Here is a 16033-nt window from a genome sequence, read left to right as displayed (position 1 = left end):
TTTTTAGCATAACTGTATTTGTGCTGTATGTAATCTAAGCCACTACGATTTGGTAGAGGCAAAAATCTCCAGATCAAAGGCTAGAAATATTTCTCAAAAAGGATATCTAGGAGATTCACATTGTATGTTAGACTCACACCACACATTTTAGTGGTCTCTTTGTGTCAAGTCTCGTTTACAAAAATTGAATTTATCCAGAATTACGTTTTTTCTTTCACATATATTATTATACACAGAGCTCCTATGGGGAACCTGATTTCAAGCAATGGTACAATGTCCCTGCACCTAGGGTAGGACCTAGAGTGGGTAATACGAAACACTGTATATCCTCAACCAAGATGAGATTGAGTAGTACAGAAAACATGCCATACATTACATATAGTGTTCATCACCATCAGTGGAATAACCAATCAAGAAAGCTAGACCTTGTGGAGTTTAAATCCTAGAGACACTTTCTCAGTATTACCAAGCATACTATAAACATTTAGAATTAATTTTTAAATTTAGTTATATATGATGCAAATATGTATTTATAGGAATATATTTTAAGTAATATTACAGGTATGTATGTGTCAAAAAATACTTATGGAATAATCAATAGATTCAACCATTTTTTCCTGCATTGGTTAATATTGTTTCAAAGTAATGTCCAGGGGTGGTGGCTCATGCCTGTAATCCCAGCACTTTGGGAAGCCAAGGTGGGCAGATCACCAGAGGTCAGGAGTTTGAGACCAGCCTGACCAACATGGAGAAACCTCATCTCTACTAAAAATACAAACTTAGCGGGGCATGGTGGCACATGCCTGTAATCCCAGCTACTTGGGAGGCTGAGGCAGGAGAATCGCTTGAACCTGGGAGGCGGAGGTTGTGGTGAGTTGAGATTTTGCCATCACACTTCAGCCTGGGCAACAAAAGTGAAATTCCGCCTCAAAAAAAAAAAAAAGTAGTGATGCTTGTTGTGTTTGTTGAAGGAGTTTGAAATAAGGCAGAACACTTTTCATGTTTGTGAAAGGTACGGATGTATACAATTAAAATTTGATTTTAATCTCATAGATCTAAATGTTAGGTATTCTTCTCCCAGTTCTGAAATGTAGTTTGAACTGAGGCATATAACTGATTTTTTAAAATTTTGTGGCATCATTTATGAACATGAATTATTATATTTCCCCATTCTATCTTGTCATACTTCTGAAAATAGATCACAATCATATGAGTATTTGATTTTACCACAGTAGAGGACTCAGAGTTAAGAGAAAACTTATATGGGTGCTGACGAGTTGATGGGTGCAGCACACCAACATGGCACAAGTATACATATGTAACAAACCTGCACGTTATGCACATGTACCCTAGAACTTGAAGTATAATAAAATAAATAAATAAAATAAATAAAAAAAGAGAGAAAACTTATTTCTACTACAATTTTGGAACAATAAAGTTTATTTGGCATCAATTTCTTTTAATGAAAAAGACATACTCTAGTCTCTCTTACAGAGAGACTACGAAAAAACCCGACATTCTACTAGAGAAATACATTAACTTCAAGCAAGGAAATAACTACATAACGCAAAACAGTGTTTTTACATTATGCATTTTTGCACAGTTGATTATGCCAATAATTCTCATCAGGATGTATTCTCACGTAGAAAAAGGTACCTGATATAGGGGAAAACATAGTAAAGGAGGACTCATGGCTGCCACGATCCAAAACAGAGATCTAATATTTATTAGCAGTGAGGCTGTGGGAAATCCATACAACGTCACTCTCAGTATTCTTAATTGTTAAACAACTTACTTTTCTATTCCCATAAGGTTATTATACAGCTCAGACTGAAGTAATGTCCAAAGAAATGTTCTGTACATATAAACTGCTCTATAAATGCACGATTTGCATTTAATTCACTTTAACACACTTTATAAACTGAAGTGGATACACTAATATGTAGTCTTCACTTTAGTAGCTGTGAAACTAACTAGCTGTGATGCTAAGGTTTAAACATGTCTTGCCTTTAAACTTTACTATGATTTACAAACAGAAAAAAAAAATGAGTCATTTAGAATGATGGAATACTCACCATCCACTCAGGGCAAAATAACTGCGTACCTCTTTTTAAATGATTTTTAAATTTGGGGTAAAAATAACCATGTGCCTATTTCTTTTAAATAACTGCATTACTAAGCCACAACTTTATGCCAGGCAAATTTATCCATCCATCCCCAACCTTTTAAGTTTCCTTCTACAGGGTCAAGAAAGCTTTTCATCATCAGTTAAACAATACAATATTTTTGTCACTAGCGCACTGTTTCTATTTGTATTGAATGAAATGCATGTCAATTTGAAGGTCAGGATATGATGCTTGAAGTAATGAACTAAAAAGCAGTTTACAAATAGACTAAGAAATCACAATAAAATAGTTGGTAGAGGAGGGGTCTTGGTGTAAAAGGATACAAATGTCATGCTATTGCCATAACTAACTGGATTAAGTTGGCAGTGGCATTTTTGATGTTGCTTATTGCTCTAGAATAGGGGGTATTCAACAAGATTCTTTCTAAACCTTCCTCTACCAATAAATCAAAGGGGTCACATGGCCACAGTTCTAAACAGTGCTCTACCATTTACCAGCAACGTCACTGGTTTCTTTCCAAGAGCACAGCTCATGAGGAAACAGTTTCTTTCCTACACAGCCCAACCTTGAAACATTGTTTCCCCACCTTTTCATAGTATTTGACCTCGTAGTCCAATATGATCCCATTAGGATGTTCAGGTTCTTGCCAGGACAAAGAGATGCTATTTCTGGAGGTCCGATCTTTCTTAATTGTCAGGACAGGTGATGGAGCTGTAAAGAGAAGATGGGAGGGGAAGGTGGAAGGAAGCAAATTAATGGGTTGGAAAGGGTGGCGAATAAGAACAGAGAGAGAAGGGAACATGCAAATGGAGTCTATCATTGTTCCCATTTTTGGCAAGAAAGCACTATTTCCATTTCCAAGGCTCTTGAGTATTAATCTGGCCCCATATCCAGGCTCAACAGCTGGATTATAGCCCTGGTACATGCAGGCCTAGGGAAAATGAGCTGAGATTCTCTGCTGCTGGTGGACTAGTGGCAAGTGAGCAGATGTTTTCAATCTGCTACTATAATGTAAGCAATGAAATACATTTGATATATTAAAAAAAGAACAAAACATCAGGACTACCTATTTGTTATAATGTTGCAAAGTTATTAATGCCAGATTCTTCAGCTCATTGATAACATTTTCATATGCAGCTCTGCAAGAGGACTGGAATCCATTATGCACAAGGAGTCCCATGGTATCCATAGGTAATAATAATATTTAGTGTATTGTAAAATAGATATGATTTAGGACATATTACAGTAGGTCTTGACTTCTGACAAACATCTCTTGACTACAAAGAAAAGGAAACAACAATCTTCTGTTTTACATTTTTATCTTAAAAAAATATTTAATGAGAGGTACCAAGAAAATGACTGCTCTATGTGTTTTACAATTACCTAGACATGTTTTGAAATGTCTTATTTGATGGTGATTCTATATTTGCTATGTTTTGCTAAGCATTATCAAAAGTATGGAATATGAATAAAACCCCCATCTGTTTGGATCACATATCATAGGGTCAAATTCATTTCTAACTGAAGATTAAATATATTTTAAGTGATTTCCTTCTTCAAACCCTTCCATTAAAAGGAAAAATGCATCCTATCATCAAAATACTTCTGCTTTCAAATCTCAATCTTGGTTCACTCACCAATCGAAATGTCTTAATGGAATGCAGCAAAATAAACTACAAACACACAACAAACAAAAACTCAGGAATCTTTAGAGACATTAACTGTTGAATTGTTTTCATTGTTAAAGAACTTATTTTATATAGATTTTCTCAAATCAAGGTCTGTAAGAATTTCATGTATTTGTATTTCCCACAAGTTAGCAGAAGTTCCGCATTTGTTGACATTTCTATGATATCACATGATGACTTTTGCATACGACCTCTCGTTCAAACTTTCCTATCTATAAACACTTTTCATTTTTATTCTTCACCTATAATAGAAACTTTCATTATGGCTGCCTTGTGCCACTTCCAAGAAAACTGTACACGAAAAAATAGAATCTACTGCGATATTTCCCATCCACTGGGTTGTATTATCTGTGAGATCATAGGAACTCCTTCTAATTGAAGCATGGATTGGCCTAGGAATGATGACTTAATCTTTTGTTTTATTTTTTTCTTTTTTTAAGACAGGGTTTTGCCCTTGTTGCCCAGGCTAGGGTGTAGTGATGTGATCTCGGCTTACTGCAGCCTCCCGCTCCCAGGCTAAAGCAATCCTTCTGGCTTAGCCTCCCAAGTAGCTGAGACTACAGGCTTGTGCCACCACAATCAGCTAATTCTTTTATTATCTGTAGAGACAAAGATTTGTCACGTTGCCCAGGCTGATCTTGAACTCCTGGGCTCAAGTGATTCTCCCCACTAGGCCTCCCAAAGTGCTAGGATTACAGGCATGAACCACCACACTTTGCCTGACTTAATCTTTTGCCAAGGAAAAATATAGGTGTTACTTTTCTGATGAAAAAGTAGGCCGGGCGCGGTGGCTCAAGCCTGTAATCCCAGTACTTTAGGAGGCTGAGACGGGTGGATCACGAGGTCAGGAGATCGAGACCATCCTGGCTAACCGGGTGAAACCCCGTCTCTACTAAAAAAATACAAAAAAACTAGCCGGGCGAGGTGGTGGCCCCTGCAGTCCCAGGTACTCAGGAGGCTGAGCCAGGAGAATGGCGGGAACCCGGGAGGCGGAGCTTGCAGTGAGCAGAGATCCCGCCACTGCACTCCAGCCTGGGCGACAGAGCGAGACTCCGTCTCAAAAAAAAAAAAAGTAAATTAATTTTCTTATCAACTTTTTGCTCCCACTAGAAATTAGTATCTTTTCATATAAATTAATATCATTTACCTTTCATTGTCAATTTATCTATTCAATAATCCTCTATTTTAGTCCCTAAATTGGTTTCGCCCCCACAACCCTGTGATTTGCTCTCTAAAGTTGATTCCAAGCAAAAGATAAGTTATTTTTCTTATACTTTAGTTGAAGCTTCATAAACATATTCAATATATACAAATGTATTGCTGAATTATAAATAAACAGACATGTGGATTTTAAAAAAATATTCTATTTTTACATACTTTAATACTTGGAAAAATCAATTCATTATCCAATCACTAACAAAAAAATTGCAACCCCAATGTCTTTGGACTCAAATTTTGCATTTCCTACAATGAGGAAATCCTACTAATTTTTCTGCTGAAGTAAGTCCATTAATAGAGTCACATTTAATGTCAGTTTCAAGAGCATTTCAAGAAGCTTGATGTTGGAACACACGAGGTCGTACATTTAATTTGATACCACCATGAAACTTTCATTTTTTCCTCGTGGATAAAATTCATTTTCAAAGAAGTGTTGAACATAACCAAGTACAGCATCTCTCCTTTAAAAAAAGAAAAGTGAGAAACTAATTCATTTGAAAGAAGAATTGTGATGAGAATTGTATTAACTTTTTAATGAAAGCTTTGCGGGCTGTTTTGGGGGTCTGTCCAAATTTTACTGCTTCTGCACTGAGCAGGACTTTATAACTTGAATTTCTTCAAAGCTCTTTGAGCAAGCTGCAGGACTCTGTTGGACTGTAATAAATAGCCTTTTGTAATTCCACACTTACTTAAGTAGAGGCAATTGCTTGAAGCTTGTGCCATCACTACGTTAAACGAACCTTTTCTGATTGCTGCTTTTGGACCCCTATTAAGTCATTTGTTCTGCTCTTTTAATACACGCCCCTTGTGCTGGCTGCATTTCAGCAAAGTTCAACTCAGTACACCAGCTGGAAGCGTGGTACTTTTAGGTAATACTCATCAGTATTTTAATATTAATAAATAATTAATAGGAATTGTTTTTCTTTCCCCTGATAAATAGTGTGGGCATAATAAAACATAATGGAGAAGGAGACAAATTCGATGGGCACTCCACTGTATCAATGCTTTTAAAAAGTTTTCCGGAACACTTCCTAATTCATGTTTTGAGGTATAATTCATCAATTCTTTATGTGCTGTAACACAATTCAGAATATTAATGAGAAACAGTGATACAAATTATGCTTTTCATTAATTTTCAGATATCAGAGAGTGATTTGTTCAAATTACTAATTTGCAAATTCACAGAAATTCTTTAAATCAGTATTTTCTGTACAAAATCATGATATTGCAATGTACACTGTACGACAGATTTATTTTCTTTTCATTCTTCTGTTTTTTAAATTTGCAATTTGAGAGAATGGAGGTTAATGGTTAAGCAAAATGGAAAAAAAAAATTTCAACTTTCTTAAGACTGGAAAAATGCTGGGAGCTACAGGCGAAATTAAGAAGGAAGAGAAAGCTCAGGGATTTTGTAGCAAAAATGCTGGTATATATGCTAAAATCGCAATTGCCAGTAAACGATCTGATAGCCTAGGATTTTTTTTTTTTTTTTTTTTAGAGGGGGTTTCAGTCTTGTTGCCCAGGCGGGGGTTAAATGGCGCAATCTCGGCTCACTGCACCTCCACCTTCCGGGTGCAAGAGACTCTACTGTTTCAGCCTCCCAAGTAGCTGGGATTACAGATGCGTACCACCACACCCAGCTAATTTTCATATTTCTAGTAGAGACAGGGTTTCACCATGTTGGCAAGGCTTGTCTCGAACGCCTGACCTCAGGTGATCCACCCGCTTCAGCCTCCCTAAGTGCTAGGATTAGAAGAGTGAGCCAGTGTACCCGTCCGGATTTCTAATTTTCTGCCTGTTATACACTCTAATTGATAGATTACTGAAATGATTCCCTTATTAAGAGAAAGAAGTTGATGACAGAATAGGATGCCAAGAAACTGGTGCAGGCATTGTTGCAAGTTAGCAAATAGTTTTGTAGAAAAACAAATGAAGAAACTGGTAAAAAGAAAATTTAAAACAGTATAAAGGTAGTAATTTTTAGAAAATTTAAAATGATGTCTGGTATGTAAAATACATTTTTGTTGTATTGGTATTTGAGAGAGAGAAGTAATATTAATATTTGATCTTCAACTTTTGCTATTCTGGGTACAGCTGATAGATGTACCCTTTGTAAATCATAAAGAAAGGAGACATATATACTTTGTAAAGTGGCATTGATTATATTTTAAATGAAATATTTCTTAAAAGAATACAAATAGACTGGGCGCAGTGGCTCATGCCTGTAATCCCAGCACTTTGGGAGGCCAAGGCAGGCGGATCACAAGCTCAGGAGATCGAGACCATCCTGGCTAACATGGTGAAACCCCATCTCTACTAAAAAAACATATATATATATATATGTGTGTGTGTGTGTGTGTGTGTGTGTGTGTGTGTGTGTGTATACACACACAAAAAATTAGCTGGGTGTGGTGGCAGGCGCCTATAGTCCCACCTACTCGGAGGCTGGCGTGAACCCAGGAGGCGGAGTTTGCAGTGAGCTGTGATGACGCCACTGCACTCCAGCCTGGGCGACAGAGCAAGACTCTGTCTCAAAAAAAAAAAAAAAAAAAAAAAGAAAAGAATGTAAATAAAGGAGAAAAATAGTTAAGACTAAGAAGGAGGGGTGGCTTTTGTGTCACACAGCTGACCATCGTCCAGACTTACACAGCACTACTGAAAACTTCAAACACCGCCAGTACTAAGGAAACTCTTAACTGTGTGACAGTGGAAATGCATGATGCTTTCAATCCATTCTTCTTTCAAATACTTCTTTGGTCAAGACAGGACTAGACAGATATTTTTACCCTATGTTATCTAGTAATATGTGTTTTATAAAAGCTGGTATAAAAGTGCTTTTCAGGCCAGGCTCAGTGGCTCGCACCTGTAATCCCAGCACTTTGGGAGGCCGAGGCAGGTGGATCACTTGCAATCAGGAGTTCGAGACCAGCCTGGCCAACATGATGAAACCCCGACTCTCTACTAAAAATACAAAAAAAAAAAAAAAAAAAAATTAGCTGGGCATAGTGTCGGGCACCTGCAATCCCAGCTACTCGGGAGGCTGAGGCAGAAGAATCACTTGAACCTGGGAGATGGAGGTTGCAAGTGAGCAGAGATTGCATGCCATTGCACTCCAGCATGGAAAACAAGAGCAAAACTCTGTCTAAAAAACAAAAACAAAAAAGTGCTTTTCAATTTCTCCTCTAAGAAGACATAAGCGCTTTTCAATTTCTCCTTTAGGAAGACATAGCTTTCTGGAAACCAAGCGTTGACTTGTTCACAGTGTTTTCTTCCCCAAGTGCAGGCCACCGCAATGACAGCCTCTTGAAACAGCAACATGCAATGACTAGTTGAGATGTATGACAGAGACATGCAAAGTACCCCGTGTTTTTTTTTGGAAACAAGAGTCTTGCTCTGTCTCCTAGGCTGGAGTGCAGTGGCACAATCTTAGCTCACTGCAACCTCTGCCTCCGGGATTCAAGTGATTCTCCTGCCTCAGCCTCCTGAGCAGCTGGGATTACAGGAGCATGCCACCATGCCCCTCTAATTTTTTGTATTTTTAGTAGAGACGGGGTTTCATCATCATGACCAGGCTGGTTTCGAACCCCTGACCTCAAGTGATCTGCTCGCCTCGACCTCCCAAAGTGCCAGCATTACAGGCATGAGCCATCACGCCCGGCCAAAGTACCACTTTTAATAGTTAATAATTGGCCAGGTGCAGTGGCTCATGCCTGTAATCCCAGCCCTTTGGGAGGCTGACGTGGGCAAATCATGAGGTCAGGAGGTCAAGACCAGCTTGACCAACCGGACGAAACCCCATCTCTAATAAAATTCAAAACTTAGCCAGGTGTGGTGGCGTGTGTCTTTAATCCCAGCTACTTGGGAGGCTGAGGCAGGAGAATCACTTGAACCCTGGAGGCAGAGGTTACAGTGAGCCAAGATGGCACCACCACACTTCAGCCTGGGCAACAGAGTGAGACTTAGTTTAAAAAAAAAAAAAGTTAATAATTGAACCTCAGCTGAGAAGTAGAGAGGAACTTTTTCTAAAAGATTGTTTCTTCATCTAGTTGAAGTACAGAAAGAAGATTTTTGCACATTGTAACCTAAGTCATTGACTACATTCCATATAATAGAAAAACAAATTACAACGGAAAAGCAAAAATGTTACCCAGAAAATGTCTCCCTGTGAAGGGATCCGGTAGGGATGAGACTTGCATCATTCACAAATTGTGTTAGAATTACATTTGATACATGTGTGTGCCAGATCTAGTGACAGACATGGAAGGGATTCTTTGTTTTAACCATGGTGTTTTAAAATCTACATTATTCTGCCACTAAAATATGACCCTTCCTTAAAATCAGGAAGTGAAAACTTCAAAATTCAACCCCTAAAGGATCTGGTTTGGTTCATTTGTTTTTATTGGGACCTTCCTCTTTCTAGATTTGGGAATTTCTAATGAACCTCTGAGGTATCTCTGTGGTTTAGAGACTGGACAAGTTAAAGTAATAACAAAAAGGGCTCAGGATTTCTTTTCTAAGTGAGCCAAAGCTTTTAAAATTATCTCCATGGGAAAATATATGCAGTAAATGGTTGAAAGATTTTTCTTATGAATCAGACATGACTTTAAAAGCATCAGTCTCTTATTTTTCTTTACCATTCATTACAATGCCTACTGAGGAACATTTCCTTCTCAGTTTTTTCAGAAGTGAACACTTCTGTTAAATCCAGAAACCCTCTTGGGTTTGATTTAGCATAATCATTCATAGATTAATGTTCTCCAACTCACTATTCCTACACTGATTTCCCCAAACCTGGTGTTCTGATTTTCTATTTTAGCTACAAAGCCTCATCAATTTGCAGTGTATCCAATTCAAAATCTCAGAGTTATAGTTTATATTTTCTTTCTCACCAATAATTCAGCTTGCCAATCAGGTCCACCTTCCAAAAGCTGATCAATTTTCTACTTTTCCAGCTGTGGCTTAGTTCAAACCCTTGCCATTTACCACCTGCATTGGATTCTTTGCCTTTCAGCTTAATATTTTCAGAATTTCAACTTTCTATACATTTTGATGAATTAGTATTGTATAAAGCAAATGAAACATTGATTCCCCTCTCTTTCAAAATCGCATAATTTCAAATCTAGGTTTTCTAAAATGTTAAGCAAATAATAAGCTCCAACAGAATGGTCTGGAGATCTGTATTTTTAAGAAGACAATAGCAGAAAACTCTTAGGATCACAAGGAGCTGGGAGACTTTGGACTACAGTAGGATACAAAATTTGAAATTCATTTCATTGTTATTTAGTGCTCCTCACAAGACTGCAACATACATACCAGCTTTGTCATTTATTGCTTTCCATACAAAGCTAAAATTCTAAAGACAATTATTTTTTTCAATTATTTGTGTATCCCTGTCTGCAACACTAGATATCCTTTATTTCCACCTGGAAAACTGCTTCTACTCCTCATTATTCTCCAAAATCCTTTGCTAATATAATTCCCTCATAAAGTTTCTCCTGAGTCCCTTAGGCAATAGTTAATCAGCTCCTTTCTCTGGCCTCTTATAGTATAGTTGCTCCTTCTCCTATTATTTAGCCCACTGCATTGTGTTGTAATTACATCATTTGCTTACAGTATGTCTTCCCACTAGACTGTATGTCCCTCAGAATCTCAGGTGCCTAGCATAGGGCCGACTTTGCATAAATCTAGCCATGGAATTTGGTTAGCCTTGAAATAAAGTACACAGCATATTTTGTGGCAGGTTCCTCTGAAAAATAAATTCTATTTAGCCCCTGATATTAAAATAATAAAATTAAAACCAAAATGGCAATTAAAATATGCTTAGAAGAGAGACCACACTCTAAAAACTTACGTTATTCAAATTCTAGAGTAAAAGAAAAGTAATTTTCTCAATAGAAATTAATTGTGCTGGGAGAAAAATATTTAAGCACAATTAAGGAAATAAATTTTGACCAGGAATTTCTTCCCCGATTTTTTTGAACAGTATACACGATTTAGTCTTTCTAAAGGACTAAATTTCCAAATTTTAATCGATGGACTTTTTACAGATTAGATAGTTTTAAGAGACCGGAGAAGGTTGGTTATGTATCGTGTACCCTTTTTCCAGCATGGAGAAATAGAAATAAAAAATTTTTAAAAAGTAATGACAAATGAACTATGCATTTCACAGTCATTTATTGCATAAATTCACAAAAATGAAATCTTATTTTCATTTTATCAATTAATCAACATATTCCTTTTATAAAATATAAAGGTTTTCTTCTTTTAATATCCTACAGTATCCTAACAGAATTAGAGCAATCTTCATATATATGATATATATGATATGGTTCTGAAAATCTAGTGGATAATCATAGATTTCTAAATATAATGCTTCACTGTGAAAGAGGTTGTGTTAGTTCATTCTCACACTGCTATAAAGAACTGCTCAAGACTGGGTAATTTATAAATGAAAGAGGTTTAATTGACACAGTTACTCAGGGCTGAGTAGGCCTCAAGAAACTTACAATCATGGTAGAAGGGGACGCAAACACTTCCTTCTTCACATGGCAGCAGCAAGGAGAAGTGCAGAGTGAAGTGGCTGGGAAACCCTTATAAAACTATCAGATCTCATGAGAACTCACTCACTATCATGAGAATGGCATGAGGGTAACTGCCCCCATGATTCAATTACCTCCCACTGGTGGGTCCCTCCTAGGACACATGGGGATTATGGGAATTATAATTCAAGATGAGATTTGGGTGGGAACACAGAGCCAAACCATGTCATTCCACCCCTGACCCTTCCCAAATCTCCTGTCTTCACGTTTTAAAACATAATCATGCCCTTCCAATGGTCCCCAAAGTCTTCACTCATTCAAGCATTAACCCAAATGTCCAAATCCAAAGTCTCATCTGAGACAAGTGAAGTCCCTTCTGCCTATGAGCCTGTAAAATGAAAAGCAAGTCATTTACTTCCCAGATACAATGAGGGTATGGCCATTGGGTAAATACCCTTATTCCAAATGAAAGAAATTGGTCAAAACCAAGGGACTACAGTCCCATGCAAGTCCAAAATCTAACAAGGTAATAATTAAATCTTAAAGCTCTGAAATAATCTCCTTTGACTTCGTGTCTCATATTCAATTTATGCTGATGCAAGAGATGGGCTACCAGAGCCTTGGGTTTTACAGGGTACAGTCCTCCTCCCAGTTACTTTCATGGGCTGGTGTTGAGTGTCTATGACTTTTTCAGGTGCATCCAACATGAGCTCTCAGTGGATCCATCATTCTGGGGTCTAGAGGATAGTGGCCTTCTTCTCACAGCTTCACTAGGCAGTGCCCCACTAGGGACCCCACATTTCCCTACTGCACTGCCCTAGCAGAGGTCTACATGAGGGCTCTGCCCCTGTAGCAAACTTCTGACTGGACATCCAGGCATTTTCAATATCCTCTGAAATGTAGGTGGAGGTTCCCAAACCTTAGTTCATGACTTCTGTGCACCTGCAGGCTCAACACTAGGAGGAAGCTGCCAAGACTTGGGTCTTGCACCATCTGAAGCCATGGCCCAAGCTATACCTTGGCTTCTTTTAGACACAATTGGAGCAGCTGGGACACAGGGCAACAAGTCTTTATGCTGCACACAGCATGGGGTCCTTGGACTAGCCTACAAAACCATTTTGCCCTCCTTGGCCTCCTGGCCTGACAAAAAGATCTCTGACATGCCCTGGAGATATTTTCCCCATTGACTTGGCAATTAATATTTGGCTCCTTGTTACTTATGCAAATTTATGCAGCCAGTTTGAATTTCTCCCCCCAAAATGGGTTTGTTTTTTTTTTCTACTCCATTATCAGGAAGCAAATTTTCCTAACTTTAATGCTCTACTTCCTCCTGAATGTTGTGCTACTAAAAAATTTGTTCCACCAGATACCCTAAATTATCTCTCTCAAGTTTAAACTTCTGCTGATCTCTAGGGCAGGGACAAAATGTCACCAGTCTCTTCGCTAAACTATTAAAAGAGTCACCTTTATTCCAGTTGCCAAGAAGTTCCTCATCTCCATCTGAGACCACTTCAGCCTGGTCATCATTGCTTGTATCACTATCAATATTTTGGTCAAAGCCATTTAACAAGTCTCTAGGAAATTCCAAACTTTCCCACATTATCGGGGGAACCCATCCCCGATAATTCAATGTGGGTCCATTTCTATTTTCCCTAAGTGTTGGCCAGTCTGAGAAATAAAGGGAAAGAGTACAAAAGAGAGAAATTTCCGGGGGAGACATCACATGTCAGCAGGTTCTGTGATGCCCCCCAAGCAACAAAACCAGCAAGTTCTCATTAGTGATTTTCAAAGGGAAGGGAGTGTACGAATAAGGTGTGGGTCACAGAGATCACATGCTTCACTAGGTAATAAAATATCACAAAGCAAACGGAGGTGGGGCGAGATCACAGGACAGGGCAAAATTAAAATTGCTAATGAAGTTTTGGGCACACATTGTCAGTTATAACATCTTATCAGGAGACAGGGTGTGAGAGCAGACAACCGGTCTGACCAAAATTTATTAGGCGGGAATTTCCTCATCCTAATAGGCCTGGGAGCACTACGGGAAACTGGTGCTTATTTCATCCCTTATCTGCAACTGTAAAAGACAGACGTTCCCAGAGCAGTCAATTCAGAGACCTCCGCCTAAGAACGCATTCTCTTTCTCAGGGCTGTTGCTTGCTGAGAAAAATTATTCAGCAATATTTCTCCTATTTGCTTTTGAAAGAAGAGAAATATGACTCTGTTCCACCCAGCTCTCGGGTAGCCAGACCTAATGGTTATCGTCCTTGTTCCCTGAACATTGCTGTTATCCTGTTCTTTTTACAAGGTGCCCAGATTTCATATTGTTTAAACAATTTGTGCAGTTAACACAATCATCACAGGGTCCTGAGGCGACATATATCCTCAGCTTACAAAGATGATTGGATTAAGAGATTAAAGGCAGACATAGGAAATTACAAGAATATTGATTGGGAAAGTGATAAATGTCCATGAAATCTTCACAATTTATGTTCAGAGATTGCAGTAAAGACAGGAATGAGAAATTATAAAAGTATTAATTTGGGGAACTAATAAATGTCCATGAAATCTTCACAATTTATGTTCTTCTTCCATGGCTTCAGCCGGTCCCTCTATTCAGGGTCCTTGACTTCCCGCAATACCAACACATCTCTCTGTCTTTTAAGTCCTCCAAGTCTCTTGGAAATTCTAAACTATCCCATATTTTCCTGTCTTCTTCTGAGTCTTCCAAATTGTTCTAACCTTAGCCTGTTTCCCAGTTCCTAAGTTGCTGCCACATTTTAAAGCAATTGCGGTAGAGAAATATCATCTAGAAGTTTTTTCAAGCAAGCAAAAGACCTACGCTTGACAATGAGGTAATAAGCTATCTAAAGCAATAGCTGGCTATTTGGCATGTACACAATGTTGCTGTAATTTTTTTTTCTCACTCTTTAAACCCAGAGATCTCATCTTAATCTGTTTGGGCTGCTATAACAATACTACAAACTTCAAAGCTTATAAACAAGGCATGTTTCTTATAGTTGTGACGACTGGAAAGTTCAAGATGAAGGTGCCAGCAGATTTGGTGTCTGGTGAGAGTCTATTTCCTGCTTCACAGATTGAGCATTCCAGCTGTGTCTTCACATGATGGAAGGACAAGGTAGCTCTATGGAGCCTTTATTATAAGAGCACTAATCCCATTTATGATGGCTCTAATCTCATGACCTAATCATCTTCTTTCCAAGGGCCCACCTCCTAATTTTTTTTTTTTTCGAGACAAAGTCTCACTCCGTCACCCAGGCTGGAGTGCTGTCATACAATCTTGGCTCATTGCAGCTTCTGACTCCCAGGTTCAAGTGATTCTTGTGCTTCAGCCTCCCCGGTAGATGGAATTACAGGCATGTGCTACTATGCCAGGATAATTTTTGTGTTTTGAGTAGTGATGGGGTTTTGCCATATTGGCCAGGTTGGTCTTGAACTCCTGTCCTCAAGTGATCCACCCACCTCAGCCTCCTGAAGTGCTGGGATTACAGGCGTGAGCCATCACACCACGCTGATGATTGGGTTTCAATGTATAAATATGGAGGGGACAGAAATATTCAGATATGAAAGACCTCTATGATGCAGTCTTTGATGTTTAACTTATACACAGGTTTAAAACCAGCCTATAGTAGCTTTGGTTAAAAGCTACTACCATTAGCAAGGAGTGGTGACAGACACCTGTAATCCCAGCTACTTGGGAGGCTGAGGCAGGAAAAATGCTTGAACCCAGGAGGAGGAGGTTGCAGTGAGCCAAGATTGCGCCACTGCCCTCCAGCTTGGGCAAGAGAGCAAAACTTCATGTTTAAAAAAAAAAAAAAAGCTACTACCGATTATGCTGTTTAAACAGTAGGTATTCTTACACTTACAGGTTTACTATGCGTGGCTCTGTGGCTCTGCTGATTAGCCCCTATGATTTTAGTCAAACTTACATTGCTAATTAGATGGTTATACTAAATTGTAAGCTAAACCCCTTTTCTAGAACTACCTCCTCTTGGTTGGTACTGTTGAGGCCCAAAATAAACAATTTTGTTTAGTCTTGGCTGCCTCCTTTCATTCGTATAAGTAAGAAAAGAAAATGAGGGCATTGTTACACCAGACCAGAGTTATCAAAGGCGTCATACACAAACCCTGTTGTGTTCGGCGTCTGTGTGACAAATAATAAACTGCTAACTTTAATTGAGGAGTCAACTTTGAAACATACACAAAACACACAGACAGATGCACATATACATTCAACTGTGGTTCCATAATAACTTTATTCTCCCATAAATACCTTCTGAGGTGAGTGAGAAAGAAATTGATTTCCTCCTACAGGAATGACAATTGTCCTTATATATATCACATGCCTGAGTGAGTCACCATTGCTTAACTCTACATTGTTACATGACTCATGAGTTTTCAGAGGGAATTATCTCTCTTCAAAATGTTTTAATATGGTGGA

At 38.5% G+C, this 16033-nt stretch overlaps 1 protein-coding gene across 2 annotated transcripts in view; it reads right to left on the bottom strand.

The window, feature by feature from the left end:
* EPHA3 (EPH receptor A3) overlaps window positions 1-16033 on the bottom strand; it is a 134762-nt gene that overhangs the window by 84506 nt on the left and 34223 nt on the right. For both annotated transcript variants that reach the window (XM_017885480.1, XM_017885481.1), the window contains exon 3: window positions 2713-2837. In XM_017885480.1, the coding sequence (XP_017740969.1) occupies window positions 2713-2837 (125 nt within the window). The remainder of the gene's footprint in view (window positions 1-2712; window positions 2838-16033) is intronic.

The sequence above is a fragment of the Rhinopithecus bieti genome, unplaced genomic scaffold (assembly GCF_001698545.2).
Source record: "Rhinopithecus bieti isolate Rb0 unplaced genomic scaffold, ASM169854v2 scaffold_15282, whole genome shotgun sequence".
NCBI classification, from domain to species: Eukaryota; Metazoa; Chordata; class Mammalia; order Primates; family Cercopithecidae; genus Rhinopithecus; species Rhinopithecus bieti.
Note: the sequence above shows the minus strand (reverse complement) of the source record. Positions and strands in the feature narration are given on the sequence as shown.